Here is a 25,034-nt window from a genome sequence, read left to right as displayed (position 1 = left end):
CTATCCTTTTCAAGATTTGTATTCAAGTGAAAAATACATGGTTCACAAAAATTACTAGTAAGCATGTAACAATAAATTCTGCAAGAGTTTATCAATGATACGGAGTATATAACATATTAAAAATACAATTCCATATTCCCATAAAATCTTCCAAACATTTCTTCCGTTTTTAGATGGAGACGGACCGTGGAGCTTACCCTTTTAAATTGTATTGAATCAATAACATACCCTTCTAAATAATTACCCCCTTGTCCCCAATCCATTATACAAAAAGATTTTACATTTTCACATCTCTTCAATCTCAGGCCCCAATTCTAAATAATTACCCCCATGGCCATGGCCCCAATTCTATGACATTAAATTTCCCTGGAAATAAGCCTGTTTAGTTGTTACATCTCCATGTTAAGCTTTTCCGAGCCTTACTACTTCATAGCTTACTGACACGTCACCTACAAAGAGATTCATTAACCAAAGAGTATATGACGTCGAGTCAAGTCAATAAAAAATCAACTAGACTTGTCAAAATATGACCCGGAAAACTGCTTTTTCATCAGTTCAGACTCGTAAAACTTGACCTATGACTCCAAATGACTCGTAAATTTAGGGTTTGAGTCAAGGTTCATTTAAAACCTAATCATTTTCACCAAAAAGTTTAATAAAATTTGCAAAGGTATTCAGAGGATATAAACTACAGAGTGAGCTTATACGTGAACTCATAATCTCTTCCTTTATGCATCATAAGGTGGTCAAGAAAAAAGGCCTGAGATTGCATTTTTTGTTCAAATTCGAACCCTAACCCAACCTTAGTCTGTATTGTGCCGACAATAACCTTGCCTGTCTGTCCCGATTGATAGTCATAACTCATAATGCTCAACTACGTTCCTTTCAATCATAAACTTAACTAAAATTGAGCAAAGGAGCCATACCTGATACGATTTTTGAAAAGGAAGTCTACAGACTCGGGACTGTCAAGTTTCCTTTTAGCAGTTATGCTCATTACAGCGCCATCTGCTAGCATACGCTGCACCACCCTAGCTATGTTTTTTGTGTCGTCGATCTCAAGGTGATGACTTCCCAACAATGGTATCTTGAGTTCATTCAACATGGTCCTCATTCCTGTGGCCTGGCATAAGGCAGCAGCAAATCAGCTAGAAAAAAGTGGGAAAACAGGATTAACATGACAAAAACAAAACTGGTGCATTTGAGTTTTAAACATGACCCTTATCTTATAGAGTACAACAACATCAGAGCCTTAATCCCAAAATGATTTAGGGTCGGCTGACATGAATCATCCTTTAGAACCGTTCATGGGTGAACGCACACCTCAAAATGCGAAAAAAAGGAGCGAAACATAATACAAAGTCAAGGTAAACTTATAGGTTTTAAAATCGAATTCCGGATTTCTTTTATAAAAACTTAAAATTTAAATCGAGAATAAAGATTAAAATGATTTTGAAAACCGAAGTAAAATTTAAGGATCCGGAATACCTTAAAAGTAAACCAAGTAAAATATATAAGAAAGTGGTTGGTAAAAAGGTGTAATAAAGGAGAGAAGAACAAAAAATTTTTTAAAAAAATTAAATAAAAACACTAAATCTGTCAAATAACATAAGATACTAAAAATCCACATATATCCTTTCCCTCCATTGTACCCTCTCCGTCACCATACTCTCCTAAGCCCCAGAAATCTCATATCGTGCTCTATCACTCTCAACCATGTCTGTCTCAGTCCCCCTCTACTCCTAGGGACCTTTTCAGTTCTCCAAGTCTCCAGACTCCTAACTGGTGCGTCCATAGGTCTCCTTCTCACATGGTCAAACCATCTTAGTCGATTTTCCATCATCTTGTCCTCTATTGGCGCCACTTTTACCTTTTCCCTAATCACCTCATTCCTTAATCGATCTTTCCTTATATGGCCGCACATCCACCTCAACATACGCATCTCCGCCACACTCATCTTTTGAACGTGACAATGTTTCACGGCCCAACACTCGGAACCGTAAAGTAAGGCAGGCCTAATTGCCGTGCGATAAAATTTTCCCTTTAATCCTTGGGGCATATCTTTATCGCATAAAAACCTGAAGCATTCTTCCATTTCAACCATCCCGCTTTAATTCTGTGAGCCACATCATCGTCTAACTCCCCATCTTTTTGAATAATAGATCCTAGATATCTGAAGAAATCCGACCCCTCAACAACATTCCCATCGAAAATAATACTCTCCGCCTCTGTCGATCTCGACCCCGCCACGTTAGTGAACTGACACCTCAAATACTCGGTCTTACTCCTGCTTAGCCTAAACCCACGAGTCTCTAAAGTATGCCTCCACAATTCCAACTTTCTCTCCACCCCCTCTTCTGTCTCATCAATCAACACAATATCATCAGCAAACATCATACACCAAGGGATGTCGTCCTGAATATCCCTTGTCAACTCATCCATAACTATAGCAAAGAGAAAAGGACTAAGTGCGGAACCTTGATACACCCCGATGGTAATGGAAAATTCTTCCGTTCTCCCAACATTAGTGCGAACACTTGCACTAGCCCCCTCATACATGTCCTTTATGAGGTCAATATATTTTCGAGACACGCCCTTTCTTGCCAAAGCCCACCAAAGTATTTCTCTCGGTACCCTATCATATGCCTTTTCCAAGTCAATAAAAACCATATGCACTAGCCCCCTCATACATGTCCTTTATGAGGTCAATATATTTTCGACACACACCCTTATCTTATAGAATACAATCTTGCAAAATTGGAGAACGGGCTCAAGTAACTACATTGTCTTTCAACACCATTATCTCAACAATGTAGGAGTAAGGGAGGTCAACTGTAGGCCAACATAAATGACCCATAATGAAAATTGCGTCAAATATTGTGTTGAATGATTTCTTACTTCACAATAAAAAGAAATGCAACAATCTTTTGCTTTATACCATCAGAAATTCATAATTCAAATACCAAAGTAAGTTGGTCTTTCTCTCGATTAAAAATGATCCCTATGTTGCCAATTAAACATACTTATACCTTCATAAATCAAGCTTAGGAAGGTTAACTGAGACCTGGAACTCACCCTTCGATTATAGAAGTTCAAATAGATGTCCTTTAAGTTAATCCACTCGAAAAAATAAGGGGGGATCTTCATGCTACATACTTGACACTGCTGAGGAATTTTCGTTTTAATGTCCCAATTGCCACTGTAACAGTGTAAGAAATTAAGATAACAAACAATTTAAATCACAACCAGATACCTCAAATCAGGTAAGCTTGAGAAAATATCCACCTAAAAAGACAAATATAATAGGGTAATGATAAATACAACCCATTGGGTTGTAGTTAAGAAACCAAAAGAGGAAATAAATTCTAAATATATGCATTAATTGTATTGGATAATGTGTAATTTAGTTCTTAACTAGTTTGAATGCCCGTGCGTTGCAACGGGATAATTAACTTATTTATAATGCAAAAAAAACCGTTATAAGGGTTTAATGTTTACATTCTATGTCTAATGATTTGTTTACATATTATTAAAATATCTCTTTCAAAAAACATAAAAGATTAATATATACGTGAGTTAACTTTTCTTTATAATCACCCCACCTTATATTAATTTTTCGATGTGAGACAATTCTACTATTTATAAGTAATATATTCACCAAACTTGGATTTTTTTTCTGATGTGGGACAATTTTACTATTTATACGTAATATATATTCATCAAACCTGCATTGTTTTTCAATGTGAGACAAATAACATACTCAGAATTACACCATTTTTTTTGCACTTAGTTCGACATCCAACAAAATCTCGAATACGGAATACAGACAATTGCTACTCATTATATCTAATATTTATATTTAAATTTAATAATATGATCAAGTACTCTCCATTAATATTTGTATGTTGTTTTTCTTCAAAAAAAATTTAACATAATTGAGATACGGAAATTTTTCGTGGTACCCCTTAATTTTGTCAGATTTTCCATGTTACCCCTACTTTTAAAAATCTGCCTATAGTACTCTTGATGTTCCTTTTTTTTTGCCCATGATAACCTCTAATGTAAGGGCTGTTAAATGGTCGTTAAGTTTGATGACGTGACAATAAAATAACAATTAAAAAATAATACCCCTTTTATTGTTTTATTGGTACGGATATCTCTCTCTTTTAAATGAAAATTTAATTAACTATATCATTATAATATTGGAAATTTCTCATGCTAACCTTGAACTTTAATAGATTACACATGCTACCATGGACGTTTGTTTTCTATTTTTTTTTATCATAATTAAAATATGTGCAAATGATAGGAACCTATACTCTAATAATAGAAGACTTTTAACACAATTCTAATTATATTATTTAAACGTAGTATATTTACCACACCTATATTATTTTTCAATATGGGACATATAAAATCTATAGGTAGAAAATATAATGATATAAAATTTTAAGAGCTCTCTAAGACAATACTTAAGAGACTCAAAAGATTTTGGTTGATATCTAAGTTCCAAAGATGCCTCCTATTTATAATCATAGAATCACCCACCTTATGCTATATTTCGACGTGGGAAAATTCTATTTTTTATATGTAGTATATTTATCACACCTATATTATTTTTCAATGTGGGACATATAACATACTATGAAATACACCATCTTTAATATGTGCAAATTATATGAAATCTATATATATTTTAATGATAGCATTTCTTACCATGAATCTAATAATATTATTTTCATAATTTTTTTACCGACATTATTTTGCCAAATGAAATGTAAAAGTTTTTATATAAATATTAGAAACAACACGAAACAGCACTTGAATATAAAATAAGAAATACAGAGTATATATTATAATAAATAACTAAAAGATTTTCCAAATATTAACTTAGGTTAGAAATCATTATTGTAGAGACAGTAATACAAACTCTTTTAAGAGCTTTCTCTGACAATACTAAAGAGAATCAAAAGATTTTGGGTTATGACTTCTATTTATAATCATAAGATCATTTTGCCTTATGGCAATCTCTGATGTCGCACCTACTTTGACATCAACCCAATTTAATAATGAGAAAATACAATACAATTTACACTCTAATGATAACATTTTTTTTTGTCACAATCTAATTATATAATTTTCATACGATATTTTTTTGTCAAATGAAATATAAAGTTTTTATATCAAAATTATAAACATCGCTTTAATATAGAGAAAATTGTTGATTACAGCCTTTAATAAATCACTTTTTGTAAATTACAGCCTTATATAATTTTTTTTGTAAATTACAGCCAAAATATTACTTTTTTTCTAAAATTGCGCCAACTTGAGGATTCCGGTGATTTTTGTCAAAATATGACCGAAATACCATTTCTTATTTGAGAGCTTTCTTTACCCAGCTCATATATTTTCTTTATCATTTTACCTCCTCCCCATCAACCCAGAAACACCACCATCAAACTCAACGACCACCACCGCGATGTTTATTCACAATCCCGTCCATATCCCGAGTTCTTCTTTATAGTCAAGAGGAACCCAAATCTCATGAAAATTAACCACAAATTTGACCCAAAAACCGCTTCAAGTTTGTCGAAAATACAATATAAAGAAAACCCCAAATTGATATTTTCCCTAATTAATTAACATATCAACCCTAATTGGAAATATCTCCAAATATATTTGATATGGTATGCATAATTATAAAGGCAATTGAGTCTGGGTCTTTGCTAGAGGTCCTTCAAATGCAACCACTAAGCGTGCGAGATGAAAATCATCATCAATTTGCCGAATTAATGCCTCAATTTGCTCAAGTTGCTAATTTCTTGAATAATTTGGGTTCTTTCGTTTTAATGGCTAAGCTTGATGCTGAGAGATTTTCTAAAACGACGTCGTCTTTGGGTATTAAAGGTTATCCTACTTTGCTATTGTTTAACAATGGCAGTTTTAAGTGTCGATTTACTTCGGAGGAAATAGTGATATGGGCACAAAAGAAGACAGGTAAACAAATTCCTACGACGCTGCAAATCATATTTTCCCTGATTCAATTAAATTAATTAGGGTAGAATTTGAAGAAAAGGGGTAAGTTGGATAAGTTTTTACAAAGTGATATTTAGAAAGAAAAAAAAAAGTGAAAAAATGGAGAATTATGAGAGATGATGGAGTTGTGAATATGATGAACATAAAAGATGAAGGTAAAGGGCATTTTCGTCCAAAAAGATGAACTTAAGTGACAATAATTCAAATTTGCATCAGTTTTCCACTGGAGTAGATCTTTTGGTTGTAATTTTTCATCAGAAGTGATATGTTGGCTGTAATTTACAAAAAAAATTATATAAGGCTGTAAATTACAAAAATTGGTTTATAAAAGGCTGTAATCAACAATTTTCTCAATATAATATAGAAAATATATACATATGTGACAGTTTTATTATTTATACATAATATATTCACCACATCTACATTATTTTTCAATGTGGGACATATAACATACTAAAAAGTACATATCTTTTATATCAAAAACTTTTTGGTTAATACCAAAGTTTCAAAGATGCCTCATATTTATATTTATAGAATCACCCTACCGTATACTATTATTTCATTGTGAGATACATAATTTAATTATTTAGACGTAGTATGTTCATCATGCCTACATTATTTTTCAATGTGAAAGATATAACATACCAAAAAATACATGTCTCTTCTTAAAAAAAACCACTATTGTATACATATTTCTTTTCTTTGAAAGTAAAACCACTTAGTCTCGATCATTGGATAGGGATCTCTACATCACCATTAGTAAAATCTTTAGTTCTGTGTCAGGAGACTACCATTAGTAAAACCTTTAGTTTTGTATTTTTTTATTTTCTTGTTCATGTTCTTAACTCTTTCCCGGGTAGTTACCAACGATTTTCACTTTATTTTTTTATATCATATCGTATATAATGATAGAAAATCTTAAGAGCTCTTTAAAACAATATTTATAAGACTCGAAAAATTTTGGGTGGATACATTAGTTTCAAATATGTCTCCTATTTATAATCATAGGATCACATCACCTTATACTAATCTTTCGATGTGGGACAATTCTACAATTAATATGTAATATATTCATCACACCTACTTATTTTCCAATGTGGGACAAAACATACTAAAAAGTACATATTTTTACGTATAAAGAAGTACACCATCTTTAATATGTGCAAATAATATGAAATTTATACTCTAATGATAGCATTTTTTACCATAAAGCTAATTATATTATTTTCAGGATTTTTTTAACGATATTTTTTTGCCAAATGAAATGTAAAAGTTGTTGGGAAATGTGTCCTCAACAATAGTGCGATCACATGATTTAAATATCATTATTAAATCTCATTTCAAGAATACGGAAGGGATGATACATAATATATATAGTCAACTGGTCCACACATATCGGTAATGATTGGTGGCTAGAGTTTGACATTCTTATGTCGTGAGACGGTGGTGATCGATTGATCCCGAGAGTCACACCTAAAGGACGATTCCCTTAATTGAAAAGGTTAATTAGTTGTATCTTGATCTGATTAATTAATTCCTTAAAATTGAACAAATTATTATCATAAGAGAGAAAAATGACATCTTATTATAATGTGATTAAATAAGATTTTATTTAGTAATTTAAGAAGTTATATTACTAATATTAATCGGTGTTTGCGAAACATGCGAGATGAGAATGATAAGTTAGTTATAATTACAAGATATTGTGAATTATACTAACTAGTAATTAAATGACCATTTTATGAGAAAGTAATTTTATATTACTAGTCAATTTGTTAAATATGATTTATTTAATTTATAAATGATATTTAATTTGTTAAATATGCATTTTAAATTAAAACATGACATAAGACATGTCACATGTCACATGACATACAATTGTACAATTGACAAAAATAAAATGGACTCCATATTACAACTTAGAAACCGAAATATGGGTGAGCATGCTTAGAAGTTTGTCTTTTTCTATTTGTCTTATTCATTTGTCCATGACACTTGATAGTGACATGACAATAGACAAAGTCTTACACTAGTTTGTCTTGTGAAGACAAAAAGCAAAAAAAAATTAAAGGGGCTAAGACACCTCCCACCCACCGGTTTTGTATAGAGAATTAGAGAGGATTTTTCCTCAATAATTCATTACTCTCTAATGTTCTAAGAAAACATAAAACCTCTCTCTTGTTCTTCATAAAACCAAGTTTTATGAATCTAATTTGTTCTTATTAATTACTAATAATACTAGTAGTAGTATATGAGTTTTAGTAATCAAATTTAAGGTAAACCACATTATAAACATCTAGTACATGTTCTTTTGTGGGTTTAAGGGATTGTCTTGGTCACTAATTGGAAGGCTTCTAATTTGAAGTCAAGTATGTTCATCCATTAATGGAAAGCTCAAGAACTAACAAGAAGGAGATCTTGTTGGTGCCCAATATGACCGAAATTCATATGGTGAGAAAATGTTTTCTTATCTTCTTTTATTAATGTTTGCATGCATAAAATCCACCTTAATTTTATGACAAATTAATTTAAACATATATGAGTATGTTAGTATGTATAAAGATCTACACTTCTTCAATCGGTATCAAGAGCCACGGTTGTTTGCATGCAAATCGGTTAAAAGTTTTTCCGAGTTATAAGAATAACATATAAAACTTGTAAAATTTGTGTTATTATGATATATCACGAAATTAATTCATGCATGTTAATATTTCTGGTCCTAAAATGTTTTAGGATATTTTGGTTAATTTTACGGATTTTTATTGTTCATATTTTACAATAATGGCATTTAAATATGATTTTATGAGTAAAAATGTCATTTTTGGTCTAAAATTAGCTATACTTCGAATTTTCAGTTGATTTTTGGATATGTTGTCACATATATTATTTTGAGATAACCTGTAAATTTTCATAATTTTTGGACTTGTTATGCTCGAAAAATGAATTTTTCATTATTAAATTCGGATTTAGGTGAAAAATAGGTTAATATGAGTTAAATTTCGAATCTGGTCATAGAAAATTAATATGTTGTCACATGCAATTTTACAAGATGTGTGTAAAATAATTGGCTATAAAGAAGTCTTTTTGCATGATTTATGGATTTTTGAAGAAAAATAGCATAAATAGTGACATTATTGGTGAAAAATTAATAAAACATAATCTATGACTTAGGAAAAACGTCTAATGTTGCATATTATTATCTTTTTCAGATCTAAAATTGAAAAGTTTATGAATATAATTTTTCCATGTTTTTATGATTATTTTATTAAAAATCGATAAACAGCAACATTGTTTTTCCGGAAAAATGTCGAAATTTTTAACCTAAGATTTTGAACATTATGAGTGTCATGGAATTTTTCCAGAATGTTCATGAGTTTAAATTTCAAATTTTGAATTTATTTGAAATTTTGTGATTTATTTGAAGTTTATAGCTTATTTTTGTAATTTTTGGTCCATTTATGAACAATTTTATAATATATGGGTTAATTATGGTCAAATTATTAGTGAAGACTAAATTTTGAGTCCTAAGAGGTTAGGGTAATTAACTTATGCATAAATATGAATTTATGTATTTTTGTGATTGTAAAATGTTGAAATCACGCAAATCCGTAAAAACCGAGTAATATACGATATTGGCTAATTAAAGGCGATTTAGCATAAAATTGAGCATGTTCATACATATTATAATGCTGCATTTTTCTTTATGATTGTCATAATTTTAATTTATGTAATTTTGAATTATGTAATTTTACTTAGTATGGCCTTAGTTTTTAATTGGTATTTCCCGAAATGTATGGGAATATCGATTCGGTTGTAATTTTATTGTGATCTCGTATCACCGTTTTGTAATTAAATAGATTTATTTTATTTTAGTTACAAATGTATAATAGGAAATTATGTAATTTATTATGTAATTTTATTCATTCCGGAGTTCTCAAAGACGGATTTCTTCAAGAATGGTGATACATAAAGACGGTGTTACCTCGAGATGCGTGCCACAACCGAAGTTCAAGGGACCAATGGAGTTGGTTTCCGAATTTGTAATAGTTAAATAGTTTTTTCTATTTTAGGAAAGGTCATACTAGGATTTATTTATTTTATGCTTGCATTTTATTTTATGTCACATGCATCGCTAAATCGCCATAACTAAACATGCATCCTTATTTTATCGAGTTTATCGACCGTGTCAATTCGAATTATCGTAGTTCACCGCTTTAGTTCACTTAAAACGTGATAGATAATAAATTGACATGACCTCTCGCTAAAATAATTAATTGAGACATAGCCTTACCAAATAGTAGAAACCATGAAAACCTATTTCGCGAGGGAGTGCGCTCGGCTACCCCGGGGTACAAACCTTGTTACGTAGGGGAAGTGGGTGATAAATGTCTATCCACCGAATTCATGTTGATAAAGGTTGCATCGGCTACCCCGTGCCTAAGTTAATGTGGGTTTGGATAATGGACACATTTATTCGAAATTTGGATTGAACTCAACAAAAGTTATTGATAAGGGTTGCATCGGCTACCCCGTGCCCTTGTTGATGTGTTTTGGGCTATAGATAAACATTAGAGTAATTTTATCGACCAAGAGTTCTAAAAGTAGAATCGATTAAAAAGTTAATCTACCGAGTTATATTAATGAAGGTTGCATCGGCTACCCCGTGCCTAAGTTAATATGAATTTGGGTCTTGGAATCATTTATCATAGTTGGGTAGAGGTCACTATGTAAATGCTTTACTTGTTATTTACAAGTATTAATAAAACGATAAATGTTAAGTTTTCCACTATTCCGTTTTTATATTGTTCTATTTCTTTACCACAATTCATATATGATATCATTTTGATTTTGATACAAATCTCCATTAAAACATCGTAACTAAAGACAATATTTGAATTTGCTTCTAAACCTCAAACGAACCATTGCTAAGGATCTCTTGTAAAGAGTATAGATTAAAGTTATTCATTATCAAACAGGTTTTTGATTCTTGACTAACACTTCTACTTACAATGGATTATGTTTCATATACTTAATTGAATTAAGTACCTTGAAGCGATAAATTGTTTTGGTAATTAGTTTTGTCAGAATTCGTAATTGACCAAAATAACGCAACCACTTCAATGAAAGTTTTAAGACTAAAACGAACAAATGAAGAGTAATCTTCATGAATTCAATTTTGCTTCTCAAAGCAAAGACTCATTGAAATGAGTGGGAGCATTCTCTTAAACCGTTAAGATGAAAACGAGGTTCAAGAAAGTAAAGATAATAATGGAATTGATACAAGGTTATGTTGAAGATAAAGTTGTTGAGAATGACAATACTAAACCTATCAATCCCGACCGATAAAGTTTTCATTGTCTTAAATGTTAGACACGAGAAAGGAAACTACCCCAAATTATTGAAGAATCAACAAGTTAGTTGTGGGACATCTAATGGGACCTTCTTCGTTAAATGTTTATTTGATTAAACATAAATTTTGCTAGTATTACTTCGTCAATATTAGAAACCAGTGGAGGTTTTCATCATTGTACTTGATACATAGGATGATTAGAATATGACGACTAGCAATAATAATGTCGAGAGATAGAGTAATTGTGTACTCAATCTAATTTTTGGATTTAAAGTTGTACTTAATTATGACTATTAAGTGCATAAACTCTAAATAAGAATATAAACTTGTTAAGATACAAAAGAGGTTTTCACTTTTGTGACCCTATACACCACGATTTGATGTATGGCTAGCCCATTATCAAGGTGATTATATTCTAAACCAAACTAGAATGATATATCATGTAGATGATGTAAGATTCAAATTGGTAACCCAAGATTAAACCTTAAATTTTGGAATAATGAACGCAAAGAGTTATCGAGTACTCTTAAAACCATTAGATTGTTAATGGTATATGCGTATCTTGTATTCAAAGCAAGATGTCTCATGCCTTTTGGTTGAAAAGGAGTTCGAGGTTGTAAATCATCTATCCAAAATAGGTTGATCATTATCTTTTACCAACGATTTAAGTTGACACTAATATGTTCACTTAATAAGGTAAATAGAGAAATCTTTGAAGAATTTCAAAGAGTTCAAGGAATCACGATTTAGTCGTGATGGGATTATCAAAGTGAAGACTTTGATATAAGCCAAATGAATTGTGATATAATATCACAAATTAATCTCTCTTAACACGCATTATGGGATAATGTATGATTGGATAAGAATTCAAACGCTATTCGATAAGGTTTGGACTTCGATCAAGTTACTTTGAGTAACTTGATCCTTTTGGGGATTTTATCATTTTGTCTAAATTATTTTTTCACTAAATCGAATCATATGAGATATGAAATGGTAAACGTACCATGTTTGTAAGTTTTCACAAGAAACAAATGCTCATTTTTCCCTTGCAATTATCGGTTTGCGGCTCATGAAGCTGTCTTTCTAAAATACAAGTTTATTTCTAGAAGACAGGGTGGGAGAAATTATTCAAGAGCCACAAAGAATGTTATGTCGCAAGAAACTGGTCTTTCTTGGCTACATGAGACGTTTTGTGTAAGACATTGTTTCTTCAAAACCTAGGAGGTTAAATTCGTCACTTGTTAAAAATGATGAATTCATGCTGCTTTTAAGAAAGTAAAGAGCTTATAACTTACAAAAGAAATTGTTTGATTCACGTTGATTACTTCTAGAAAGTAATGAACATATGACTTACATAAGAGTGTTTAAGTCACAACTCAATACAAGGCTTAGAGCCATGAAAATCCGAAACAAAAGGGCTTGATTAGTGACAAAGGGTTTTGCACTAATAAAGAGATATTTCAAAGCAAGATTGGTTGCAAAGGGTTTTGCACTAATTGAAATGATTAAGTCTATTTGGATCTTCTTAGGGATTGTGTTTCATTATGAGGATATGCATCTGACAAGTGAATCTAAAACCCACTTCTTCATAGAAGGAATGTATTCAATACATGTCATGAGTTTTAGTAGATTCTTGCAATCCTAAGATAATGTGAAACTTAAGAGAGGGTCTTAAGTAGGACATCAATGAGTTAGAATCAACATTTTGATCATGTGATAAAACATTTCTGGATAAGTCGAGAAGTTGTGTTTATACATGAAGTTTAGTGGGAGTTACGGAAATTTTAATTAGTCCGATATGTGGATGACATATTGATCATTGAGAATGATTTAAGACTTTTGGAGTATTATAATACATCTTGAATATCCGGATTTATGAAGATAAATCCACATGATATTAGCGTCGATAAAAGTCTTATGTTGATAAGATTCATGACCGATTCAATTAAAATTGAACATATTTGATTGATTCCATTTGCTTCCCATTTCTTAGGATCAATTAAATGAGTAATGATGTATAACACTTCATATACTTTGAGTATGATGAATTGTTTTCAAAATCAAATTTAAGTAATCTTTACCAAGTAAGCCATAAAGATTACCCTTAAGTGCTTCCAGAAGCATTAAGGAAGAAAAAAGCAAAGTGTTTATGATGCAATTTTGTGTAAGGGTGTTACCCAAGTGACAATTGACAATTGAGATTGCGCATGGTTTCCGAAAAACCATAATCAAAACACATTAGGATGGTTAAGATACCATTGTGGCAATGTTAATTAAGAAGTAGATTTTCTAGAATCGTTCTAGGAAATAAAGAACAATGAGAGATATTTATAACGGAAATTGAGTACACTTGCGATCATGAGATGTGCAAGAAGGATGAGTCCGCACAATCGCGGTGAAAACAAAGGGAACTATTCTTAGGCTAGAAGGCCTATGTCTTGATTGGATCTCGACACGTACCCAGAAAGTTTTGTAATGCAAATGTATACATTACAAAGGAAAACGAGTATGTAGTGAGGTTGAGTAAGGTACAAGAAATTGATAAAACCTACTAACCAAAGCCTTCTCAAAGGCTAAATATGATGAGTCATGTCATTTCAATTGAATTGAAATGAACAACTACATATAAGATCAAATTAGATTATAGAACATGAAATAGTAATCGGCATTGACTATTCATATGTGATAATCGCATTTGTCGTTCGAGTTTTACTTTAAAACTCTTTTATTATACTTTGTTACATCCAAACGGGTTGTAGAGACAATTGAACCCCGTTAAAGTGAACACGGATTAGCATGGTATTCGCCCATAGTCACTTATATGAGGTGACGTCTCGAAGTGACTAGAGTGTGAAGCGATTGATGGCAAGTTCAAGTGCCATAGAGTCATGTGAGATGACTAGTCGATCACATAGGCATTGTTAGAACACTCGTCGGGCGGTGACCGCTTATAGAGTTATGGCAAATTTATAAAGCCTGGTCGTGGCGAGAGCTACTATAATATTCCAATGAGTCGATTCTTTTGACTAAAGACTTCGCCTAAGATGGCACAGTTTGATTAACTTTGATTTGTGTTACTACGACCTTCGTAAATGGGGTCAAATGGGCATATTTTGGGTTATGATGGGCGTGGCTAGTCGAAGGGAATAAGTGCGATAGGAATTGTCCACCCATTGTCCGGGTTAAAACAATATCTCAGGGCCACTCGAGGAGTAATGAATTGGAAATGCGTGGCCACGCTCGGAATGTATCCATGGTGGATAAATTCCGGTCAATCGATTATTCTCCGGATCGAGGAAACCACTCTCGATATGATCACTTGCAAGTACGACCTGAAAGACACCTTGCATTGAGTGGGAGATAGTAATAGACAAGAGAATTGGTGACGCACACTTGTCGAGGACAAGTGGGAGATTGTTGGGAAATGTGTCCTCAACAATAGTGCGATCACATGATTTAAATATCATTATTAAATCTCATTTCAAGAATACGGAAGGGATGATACATAATATATATAGTCAACTGGTCCACACATATCGGTAATGATTGGGTGGCTAGAGTTTGACATTCTTGTCGTGAGAGACGGTGGTGATCGATTGATCCTCGAGGTCACACCTAAAGGACGATTCCCTTAATTGAAAAGGTTAATTAGTTGTATCTTGTCTGATTAATTAATTCCTTAAAATTGAACAAATTATTATCATAAGAGAGAAAAATGACATCTTATTATAATGTGATTAAATAAGATTTTATTTAGTAATTTAAGAAGTTATATTACTAATATTAATCGGTGTTTGCGAAACATGCGAGATGAGAATGATAAGTTAGTTATAATTACAAGATATTGTGAATTATACTAACTAGTAATTAAATGACCATTTTATGAGAAAGTAATTTTATATTACTAGTCAATTTGTTAAATATGATTTATTTAATTTATAAATGATATTTAATTTGTTAAATATGCATTTTAAATTAAAACATGACATAAGACATGTCACATGTCACATGACATACAATTGTACAATTGACAAAAATAAAATGGACTCCATATTACAACTTAGAAACCGAAATATGGGTGAGCATGCTTAGAAGTTTGTCTTTTTCTATTTGTCTTATTCATTTGTCCATGACACTTGATAGTGACATGACAATAGACAAAGTCTTACACTAGTTTGTCTTGTGAAGACAAAAAGCAAAAAAAAATTAAAGGGGCTAAGACACCTCCCACCTAAGGATGGCAATTATGACTCAAACCGAACCGAACCCGAATCGAACCGAAGGAAAAAATTCGATCCAAACCCACTCTTTGAAAACCCATTCCCGATCCACTATTTAAAAACCCATATCCATATCCACTATTGGAAAACCCGAACCAAATCCAAGCCGATCCATTCATACCCGAACCCGATCCAAGTGGATATTATTGAAAATTTAGGTTTTATTAACCTTGAAATTTAAATCTTCTTATATAAGATTAAATTTTTATGTAGTCAAATCAAGTTTCGTATTGGGTTTTAGATTATGTAGTGGATCGGGTATGGATTTGGAGCGGGTATGGGTTTGAAAAAAGTATAATGGATCGGGTATGGATTTTAAAATTTTGGATATGGATCGGATATGGATATGGATCTGTGATCCAATAAATAAGTGAATCGGGTTTGGATCTTGCAAAACCCGATCCAACCCGACCCATTGCCATCCCTACTCCCACCCACCGGTTTTGTATAGAGAATTAGAGAGGATTTTTCCTCAATAATTCATTACTCTCTAATGTTCTAAGAAAACATAAAACCTCTCTCTTGTTCTTCATAAAACCAAGTTTTATGAATCTAATTTGTTCTTATTAATTACTAATAATACTAGTAGTAGTATATGAGTTTTAGTAATCAAATTTAAGGTAAACCACATTATAAACATCTAGTACATGTTCTTTTGTGGGTTTAAGGGATTGTCTTGGGTGCAACTAATTGGAAGGCTTCTAATTTGAAGTCAAGTATGTTCATCCATTAATGGAAAGCTCAAGAACTAACAAGAAGGAGATCTTGTTGGTGCCCAATATGACCGAAATTCATATGGTGAGAAAATGTTTTCTTATCTTCTTTTATTAATGTTTGCATGCATAAAATCCACCTTAATTTTATGACAAATTAATTTAAACATATATGAGTATGTTAGTATGTATAAAGATCTACACTTCTTCAATCGGTATCAAGAGCCACGGTTGTTTGCATGCAAATCGGTTAAAAGTTTTTCCGAGTTATAAGAATAACATATAAAACTTGTAAAATTTGTGTTATTATGATATATCACGAAATTAATTCATGCATGTTAATATTTCTGGTCCTAAAATGTTTTAGGATATTTTGGTTAATTTTACGGATTTTTATTGTTCATATTTTACAATAATGGCATTTAAATATGATTTTATGAGTAAAAATGTCATTTTTGGTCTAAAATTAGCTATACTTCGAATTTTCAGTTGATTTTTGGATATGTTGTCACATATATTATTTTGAGATAACCTGTAAATTTTCATAATTTTTGGACTTGTTATGCTCGAAAAATGAATTTTTCATTATTAAATTCGGATTTAGGTGAAAAATAGGTTAATATGAGTTAAATTTCGAATCTGGTCATAGAAAATTAATATGTTGTCACATGCAATCATTGTGTGCAACTGTGCATAGATTCATGAAAGACCTTCGATCAGATTGCAGATGCCTTCTTTTCCCCCCCATTAAACTCATCTCAACATTTTCCTGTAAGTCATTATTCCCGGTTTGTCTCGCGTTTTTGTGACTAATATTCACAATTTTTCCGAATCTTTAACATGCTACAGTTCCAAATTTACTATTTTTCGCCGAGGATTTGTAGAATCAAATAAAGAAATGTTTGTCAAATGAGTATTGTTTGATTGAATTATCTTACGATTCCTTCATCTTGGGGTTGTTTCGATTTTGGAATGCAGGTGTTTGTTTAGTTTTTTACATGTTGATCATGAATCCGTAAGTTGCAAATTTTTCCAGTTTCATTTTGTTTTTCTAATTGGTCATGTTGTTGTTCAAATTTAGAATTTTATTAACTTGAACAACTTCTTAATAAAAACTACAGAGATATTCGATTAATGATACTCCATATCCAATCATTTGTTTTCCATTTCTATTCTTTGTGAGTTGGGAGAGGTATTTTAATCAAAGACAAACAAATGATTGAGACGAGGGAGTATTATTCAGATTGCTATAGACGGATAGTGTCTTTCTCACAAATTAAAGTGGTTAGTGCAAGTAGGGGCAGTGGGTAGTGCAAGTGGACACTATTCGTCTATAGCTATAGATGGATAGTGTCCGTCTATAATGAGAATTTGTGTTTTTAAATTAGAACTAATATTTTTAGGATGCAAACATACTATGAGTCGATGCAATAACGTTTGAAACAATGAGTGAGATTTTCAGATGGTTTAATGTTTCCATGAATGAGTGATGTTCATGTATATATGATCTATGGCTAGAATCTCAGTACAAACGAAGTTTGTCATTGTTGTTAATGCTTTATATTTATTTTGAATTAGAAGCGTAGTTGATAACAAAATGTTCATATAATAATATTCTCATGTTCAAGTTATTTGTTTGCATTTGATTAAAATAACTCTCTCAAATAATAAAAAGGTAAATAAATAAGTGAGACAAAGAGAGCAATTTGTTTAATTTCAGTACAAACGAAGTTTGTCATTGTGGCTGATCATGGTTGACGTATTAGGAATGTGGTTCATACTGCTTCAAAATTTGACTGATGTATTATGGTCTATGTGGCAGAAATTTAAATTTCATGTTCACACACATCTTTTGTAAGTTGTGTATGTTAGTAACTTAGCATATTGGGTTATTCTGTATGAGTTGTAGATTATTTACGAGTTGTTCGTAGTACTCCTTATTTCCTTAATAATTCAACTACACTAAGTAGCATTGTACTTAGAACATATTGGCTATAAATAATTCTTCTTAACGATCTAGGATTTGAATTAATTTAATTTTCTATCTTGAGTTTTCAGTAACTATAATTGGTTATGTCAACTTTAGAGTACTTCTCGGTTAATTCAAACGAAACTTAAATAGCACATACTCATTTATGGTGCTGAAAAGGTTCATTTGTGGCTACATTAGTTGACACCCGTTTACTTTTTGTGATGCAAAAATGTGATAATCCCAATTACAATGGACCTTTGGCTACAACAAACTCATAATCTTCCCGATTTGTTATCTATGGAGTGTCGATTACCATAGTCCGCGTCTTCTCATTTGCCTGTATAACATGAAATATTGATGTATCTTAAGCTTATTTTCTTTGGTAAGTAGGTAATATAACAAGTTTCATCTGGACTTTTGGTCTATGATTTCATGTCATCCTCACATGGATCCTTTTCAGATGTGTAATTATTTGTAATTTTAAAGGTCGTAACACCATTAAGTGTAAACGAAAGGGAAACACTATTGCTCAAACTGTGCTCAACTGAAGGTTTCACTCCAATTGCATCAAATTAAGATTGAGCATAACAGCGTGGTTATCCACTGTCAAATCCAAATCATCTTCATACATTGAACAACAAAGTCACTTCATGTTCAAGCAAATTCATTTTAACGTTCTTGGTTGGCGGCTTTCATTAACCTGGTGAATAATTAGATTGCTCGAGTCTGAAATCTTGGCTATCCCCTTGCTTATTCTCAGCATCTTGCTAATTGTTGACGTATCTTCTAATTTTAGAGTTCTTGCTGGCTTTGCACAACACAAATTTGTATCAACTTATATTTGATGTGGATGTATTTTTTTCTTGCTATGGATAATGTAAGTATGGTTTATAACTCCAACCTTGGCAGTTCTATTCAACTTGGCATTTTTCTAGGGAATGTTACTTAAATACTATCATTGAAAACAAATTTACGTGGGCAAAAGCTATATAATCCAAATATATGTATATGTACGGGGCAGAGTTGATAAGAAATACAGTAGAAAGGTCTAATTAGTCGCAAGACTGCAATTGACTTTTCGAGAATAATAGTGGTTATATTATATAATTCAGACTCACCCCATACCTAGAATTTGCTCACATTTGTAATTTATTTATTTTAATAGTGAGTAATCCCTCGCTACGGGAGCTCAGATGAAAAGGTAAATAACTGGTCATGAAGTTTGCTTTATTTTATGGACACAGATTGAATCTCCGACCTTTGAATCAAGGGATGAAGTAAGCCACTAACACACATAAACTACTTTGTTTCACATTTATTAATTATCTACCCGTCATAACACACGGTGGGCTTTTATACTTGGATCAAAACATACGTGTTTTCATGGCCAACAGTTATGTACAATAACTAAAAAGATAAAATAGTGTAATCATTTATATTTTTTTTTTTTTTGACAAAGATCATTTATATATTTTATTTATCATAGTTATTAAGAAAATGATTTGTTCTATATTATTAAGTTATTACTACAATATTTTACTCCGTATTACATAAGTATTATGAATGTTCTTTTGCAATTGTCCACCACAATTTGTTTGGATCATTCGAGTACATTTTATCCATTTTTCATGTCTAAATTATTTATAACAAGATATTGTACATCCAGACAATATATTATTTTCTTTATGAAAATTAAACACTTATTTATATCTACTATTTATACATGCCCGTGCAACTTTGCACGGGTCCTAAACTAGTTCCATTATATATACAGTACGTAGTTAACATGGTTGCAAATTCCAAAAAAACTAATATAATATACCTATTGGAAAGATTCACAATCTGAGTAGGTCTACAATTACTATACTTCTCGAATAGATATCAATTTTACAGATTTAGTTGTTATTTCTAGATATATTTTCATTAAATAAATATTTTAGGTAGTTTTGAAAAGTTGGACTCTCTATAAACGCTCGAAAAAAGCTTCCTTTATTAATATAGATAGATATATAGATAGATTTCTAAAACAATACCCAAATTAGAAAGTATTTAATGCTTAAATACAACCCACTCACTGGGTTGTATTTAGCATTACCCAATATAATAAAGGTGAAAAGACCTTCAATCAACTTGCCAGAAACTTGACCGATGTTGTGAATTTGCTAAACTTATCAGAGATAAGTTCCAAATGACAAAAACACAGTCCTAAAGCAGATTGGGTATGAAGATTTAAGTTTCAGCCTTTCAGGAGTAGTGGAATGAGCTACTTAACCTCCAAACTAAAAATTCACCCTAAATTCTTGAAAGATAACCATGTCCTACCGTAGTACTATAGTCTAATCTAAAACTTGTTGGTTCTGAATAATTCAGAAAGCAAAAGTCAATTAGTCAGCCTCACACTTTTGATACACAAAATCTCATTGAAGACGGCGATATCCGTCACAAGCTTGTGACGGATACCGTTTCCTCTCACAAAATACCCATTGAGAGGTGAGTGGGAAGCACATGGGGGTGCCCCACCTTGTCCCCTCTAACTTTTTGTGAGAGGTTTTCAGCTTGTGACGGGATAATCCCGTCACAAGCAAGACGCTTTGCTTTTGATAATTAACTCAAACGTACTACTGACATTAAATCAGTGAAATAAATTTATCTCATATTCTAAAATACATCTCCAATGAGTGAGTTGCAACACGTCTTATCTTGGTTTCAACACCCAATAAGGCAACATCATCCCATAACTTATCAGGCTTTACAGTCAACAGTCTATAAATCTTGAGCACGTATTCAAAGAAAACATGACAATATGAAATCTCTAACAATAATAATTACTCCCTCCATTTTCCTATTTTCTTCCCAATTGTTTTTTGAGAGAAAAAGTTACCAAACTTGACCATAGATATCTGGAAAAAAATATTAATTCATCAAACTAAAATATTTATATTTATTATCAAAAAATCTATCACAAAAAATTATTTTCGACCAAAAAAAGGTACTATATACACATCGAAAACTGGGGTCAAAGTTCTGCCTAGGAAACCGCACAAAAGCAAATGGGAAAAAAATAGAAAAATGGAGGGAGTAAAAATGATCGGTTTTAAGTAAATGAAAACAGGTGAAGAGATCTCCTCAAGGACATCGAATAACATCGGACGATATGGAGGAGTAAACTTGGAATGTATAAAAAGAAGAAAAACAAATTCTTTTTTTTTTTTTTTTTGCCTATGTCCTTCATTCGCAGAAGCAGGTTCACAAGGGAGAAACAGAACTTTTGGTATTAAGTTCCTACCTGTTGCGTTGCCACTATCAGCCAGAAATTTCACAAGAAAGTTATTCCACTATATCCTCTGTTTTTCATTATGTGTTGCCAAGCAAACAGGCAACAAAGCTACAAGCTAGGTTACTCAGATTTAGTAAGAACTAAGAAGTATCCGACACAGTTCATGTTCAAGCATCGGGCTTGACTATATTTTCGCGTGTTTTTGGTTTAAAATGAGGTGTCCCAGTATCATAGTACCCATGTCAGAGAGTTGAGATTTGGACCCTTGTATGTGAGCTAATATGACGCGTCAGGGTAACATAGGCAGCAAGTCAACGACTAGCATTTTGCTTGATTGACTAAATTATCATTAACACAGCATAGATGCCTTGGTAACTCTTCCGGGCATGCTTTTGACTTTTGACCTTACAGTAACAAGGTCACGAAGCCACACAAACACACCCTCCCAATTATAAAACTAACTATGAACATCACAGTGTCTAACCCCAGATGACATTTCGCGCAAAAAAAAAAAAAAAAAAAAAAAAGAAAGAACGACACTCACCAAGTTACAAAAGCAGCTCTGTGTAGTGGTCCACCGAGCTCCTTTTCCCACAACTGACCGCCAGTGATCCAAGCCTCAAATTCTTGAATGACTTCTCGAAATGGCATGGCTGTATCATGCCAAACACTACAAATTTAGAAAGACAAAATTAAATCCATCAATTCTTTACCATTTACAAACACAGGCTTAACTATTTAGACAAAATTGCTGAAAGACTAATTGTTTCCACGTAACTGTTTATCTTAAGGAACAGTCCATTAATTTCTCAAATGACATGAAACTAAAGCCTGCCAATCTAAAGTTTTAAAATCTAAACAAAAATGAGATCCTTAATTAATCACAGTACATTGCCAAATAATCTTCTATGTTGCCCCCATCCACTAAAGAACAAAACTATCTGCACAACAGAATCATGATTTTGCCATAAGAGATAAACATCATGCTTCCAGGACATTTTAAGTTTCAATAAATTACAGCTTACCGAGAAACACCTAGTTTCCCATATTTGCCTTCAATATATTCTTCTATCCTTTTCTCGCTCATATTGGAAGGCCTAACAAACCTGCAACATATGTAAAAAAAATATGTAATTAGCCACCAAAAACCAATCCGTAGGCCACAGCTCGCATAAGATCAAAAACAGAGAGGTCAGTGATGTAGTGGCGTAACAACAATTATTTAATTATTTGTGATAATTAAAATTACTTTTACACTTGCAAATAGTTGCAATATAGGAACAAACCTGTGGAAAAAATCGACAGCTTGCAATGTTTTGGCATCAATAATCAAAACAGGGAACTCGAGAATCTCAACTTTTCCTTCTAAATCGAGCACTAACAGGAAATCTATATCCTGTGGGCGTAACTTTTCAGATTTAGCAATTTCTTCTTCAAGTGGCACGGAGCAGCTGTGATTGAATTTGTCTAAATGAGAAGGATCATCCATCTGCATTCAAACCATCTTTCTGACTATTAAATTTATAGCAAATTGTGCATCACGGATTCACGGTGCTTCTAATATTGAAATTTGTGGTCAGACTATACAAATTTAATTTAGGGTCCGTTTGGATTGAAGGAATTGGAGAGAAGGGGAGGGGAGGGAAAGGGAGGGATTTAATTTTCTTTGTTTGGATAAAAAAATATGGGAGAAAGGAAATGGAAGGGGAGAGAAATGAGAGGACTTATTTTCCCTTCTATAGAACAAACTATAATCTTTTCAAGGTTGGCAAGATTTGGAAAGAAAACATTATTTGGACTCTAATTATACCTCCAACCTCTTTCAATCCTCCATCCATTCTTCATCTCCTTCCTTCCTCCCCTTCCATTTCCCTTTATAATTTTTGTTATCCAAACACCCACATCCCATTTGCCCTCCCCTTCTCTCCCCTCCCTTCACCTCCCCTCACTCCCCCTCCGCTCCCCTTCCCTCCTAAAATTGTATCCAAACGGACCCTTAGGCATTGTTTGGATGAGGGGATTGGGAGGGAAAGCAAGGGGAGGGGGAGAGAGGGTTACAAAATCCCTTGTTTGGATAACATTTGGGATAGGAGGGGGAGGGGCTTGGAGGGATCCATTTTCCTTCCTCCAAGCCTAATCAAAATTCTTCCACCATAGGGAAGATTTGGGGGAAAACTCCACTTCTCCATTCCCCCTCCCTTTCCCTCCCCTCAATCCCCATCCCCTCCCTTTCCCTCCACTTTTGCTATCCAAACACACCCTAAGGGTCACCCCTACACAACCAATTTGTGTTTTCCACATACAGACAGAGTTTGATTCAGTACATCCGAACCCCTTATCTCACCATAGATAGGAGCTTTGAGACACTGTAGCAGTATTGTTAATGTTGAGCTTCTTATGAAGTGAGTTTGCAGTTTCTTAAAGGCAATCATCTTCTCAACACTGAGGAGACCAGCTCGGGTTGTTTTAGTCAAGGTTTGAATACTTCCAAAATCAAGAATCTTAGCATAGGTTGCATTTAGTCAATCCAACTTCCTAGGCATATTGTTCATTTACTGGTAGGCTAGAAACAACACAAATAATAGTATGCAACAACAGAAGAGAAGCATAATCAAGGAGCAAGCACTTTGCAAACACGGTTTCACCTAAAGGACTCCGAGTACGGCGGTTGAATATAAGAAACCTCAACCTAACAGTATAAAAAGGACGGTTTTCAGATGACCCATGTCCTGCTTTGAGAACTACTCCGTACATCGAATGACCGCTACTTCACTAGAAAATCAAGCCTACATGACACCTTAAGAAAAGCAAAAAAACTGGATAAGTAAGACGTTCCCACGATACCGCACGACGTTAATATTTATCCCAAAACCTTTAACTAGTACGGAGTATACTATAGAATAATTCAGCTAATTCAGGTAGACATCTTATCAAACATTTGGCGTGCACAACAAAGACCGTAAAACTAAAGCTTACAAAGGTACATTTGCCTTGTGTATAGTACAAGCACATGGGTTTCCAAGCGGGTTTGAGAGTTTGAAGTGGGAAAGACGAAGAATGGTCAGTTGAAGTATTCGATTGTTGGGAAGAAACGGAAGCTGAGAGAGTTAAGCTGCGTGTTGTGGTAATTGTTGGTATAATTGAAGAAAAACTCAGTAGAGATATGGATGATGATAGAGATGAGTACATGAGTAGTGAATTCCTAGCGATAAATGCTCTGGAAAACGCCATTGTTGAAGCTCTGGTTTTCTCGATAAGACTAGTTTAAACGCGGTATTCGCTCTGTTTGTTTGGGTTTTGGGATGGTGTCCTCTACCGGTTAAAAGCCGACCCGATCCGATAAATTATAACTGAACAGTCCCATTTTTTTTTATTTTTTTTCAGGAGGAAAAAGGATATACGAAGT

At 32.8% G+C, this 25,034-nt stretch overlaps 1 protein-coding gene across 1 annotated transcript; it reads right to left on the bottom strand.

Moving 5' to 3' along the window:
* Positions 1-66: 66 nt before the first annotated feature.
* On the bottom strand, positions 67-25,034 carry LOC141617100 (putative exonuclease domain-containing protein At3g15140). The gene is made up of 7 exons (XM_074434276.1): positions 24,605-25,034; positions 22,915-23,117; positions 22,654-22,734; positions 22,173-22,298; positions 3,076-3,199; positions 927-1,123; positions 67-449 (listed from the first exon to the last, which is right to left on the bottom strand). The coding sequence occupies exons 1-7, from the start codon at positions 24,857-24,859 to the stop codon at positions 446-448; spliced, it is 990 nt and encodes a 329-aa protein (XP_074290377.1). The 5' UTR covers positions 24,860-25,034; the 3' UTR covers positions 67-445.

Source organism: Silene latifolia, chromosome X (genome assembly GCF_048544455.1).
Source record: "Silene latifolia isolate original U9 population chromosome X, ASM4854445v1, whole genome shotgun sequence".
NCBI classification, from domain to species: Eukaryota; Viridiplantae; Streptophyta; class Magnoliopsida; order Caryophyllales; family Caryophyllaceae; genus Silene; species Silene latifolia.
The sequence above is the reverse complement of the archived record's forward strand: the minus strand, read 5'-3'. Positions and strand labels throughout refer to the sequence as shown.

Coding starts and splice junctions, on each gene's coding strand:
- LOC141617100 (XM_074434276.1), bottom strand. CDS start 24,859: ATGGCGTTTTCCAGAGCATTTATCGCTAGGAATTCACTACTCATGTAC. Junction 22,299..22,653: donor GGGAAACTAGGTGTTTCTCG/GTAAGCTGTAAT, acceptor CTAAATTTGTAG/TGTTTGGCATGATACAGCCA. Junction 1,124..3,075: donor TGAACTTCTATAATCGAAGG/GTGAGTTCCAGG, acceptor GCCTTATGCCAG/GCCACAGGAATGAGGACCAT.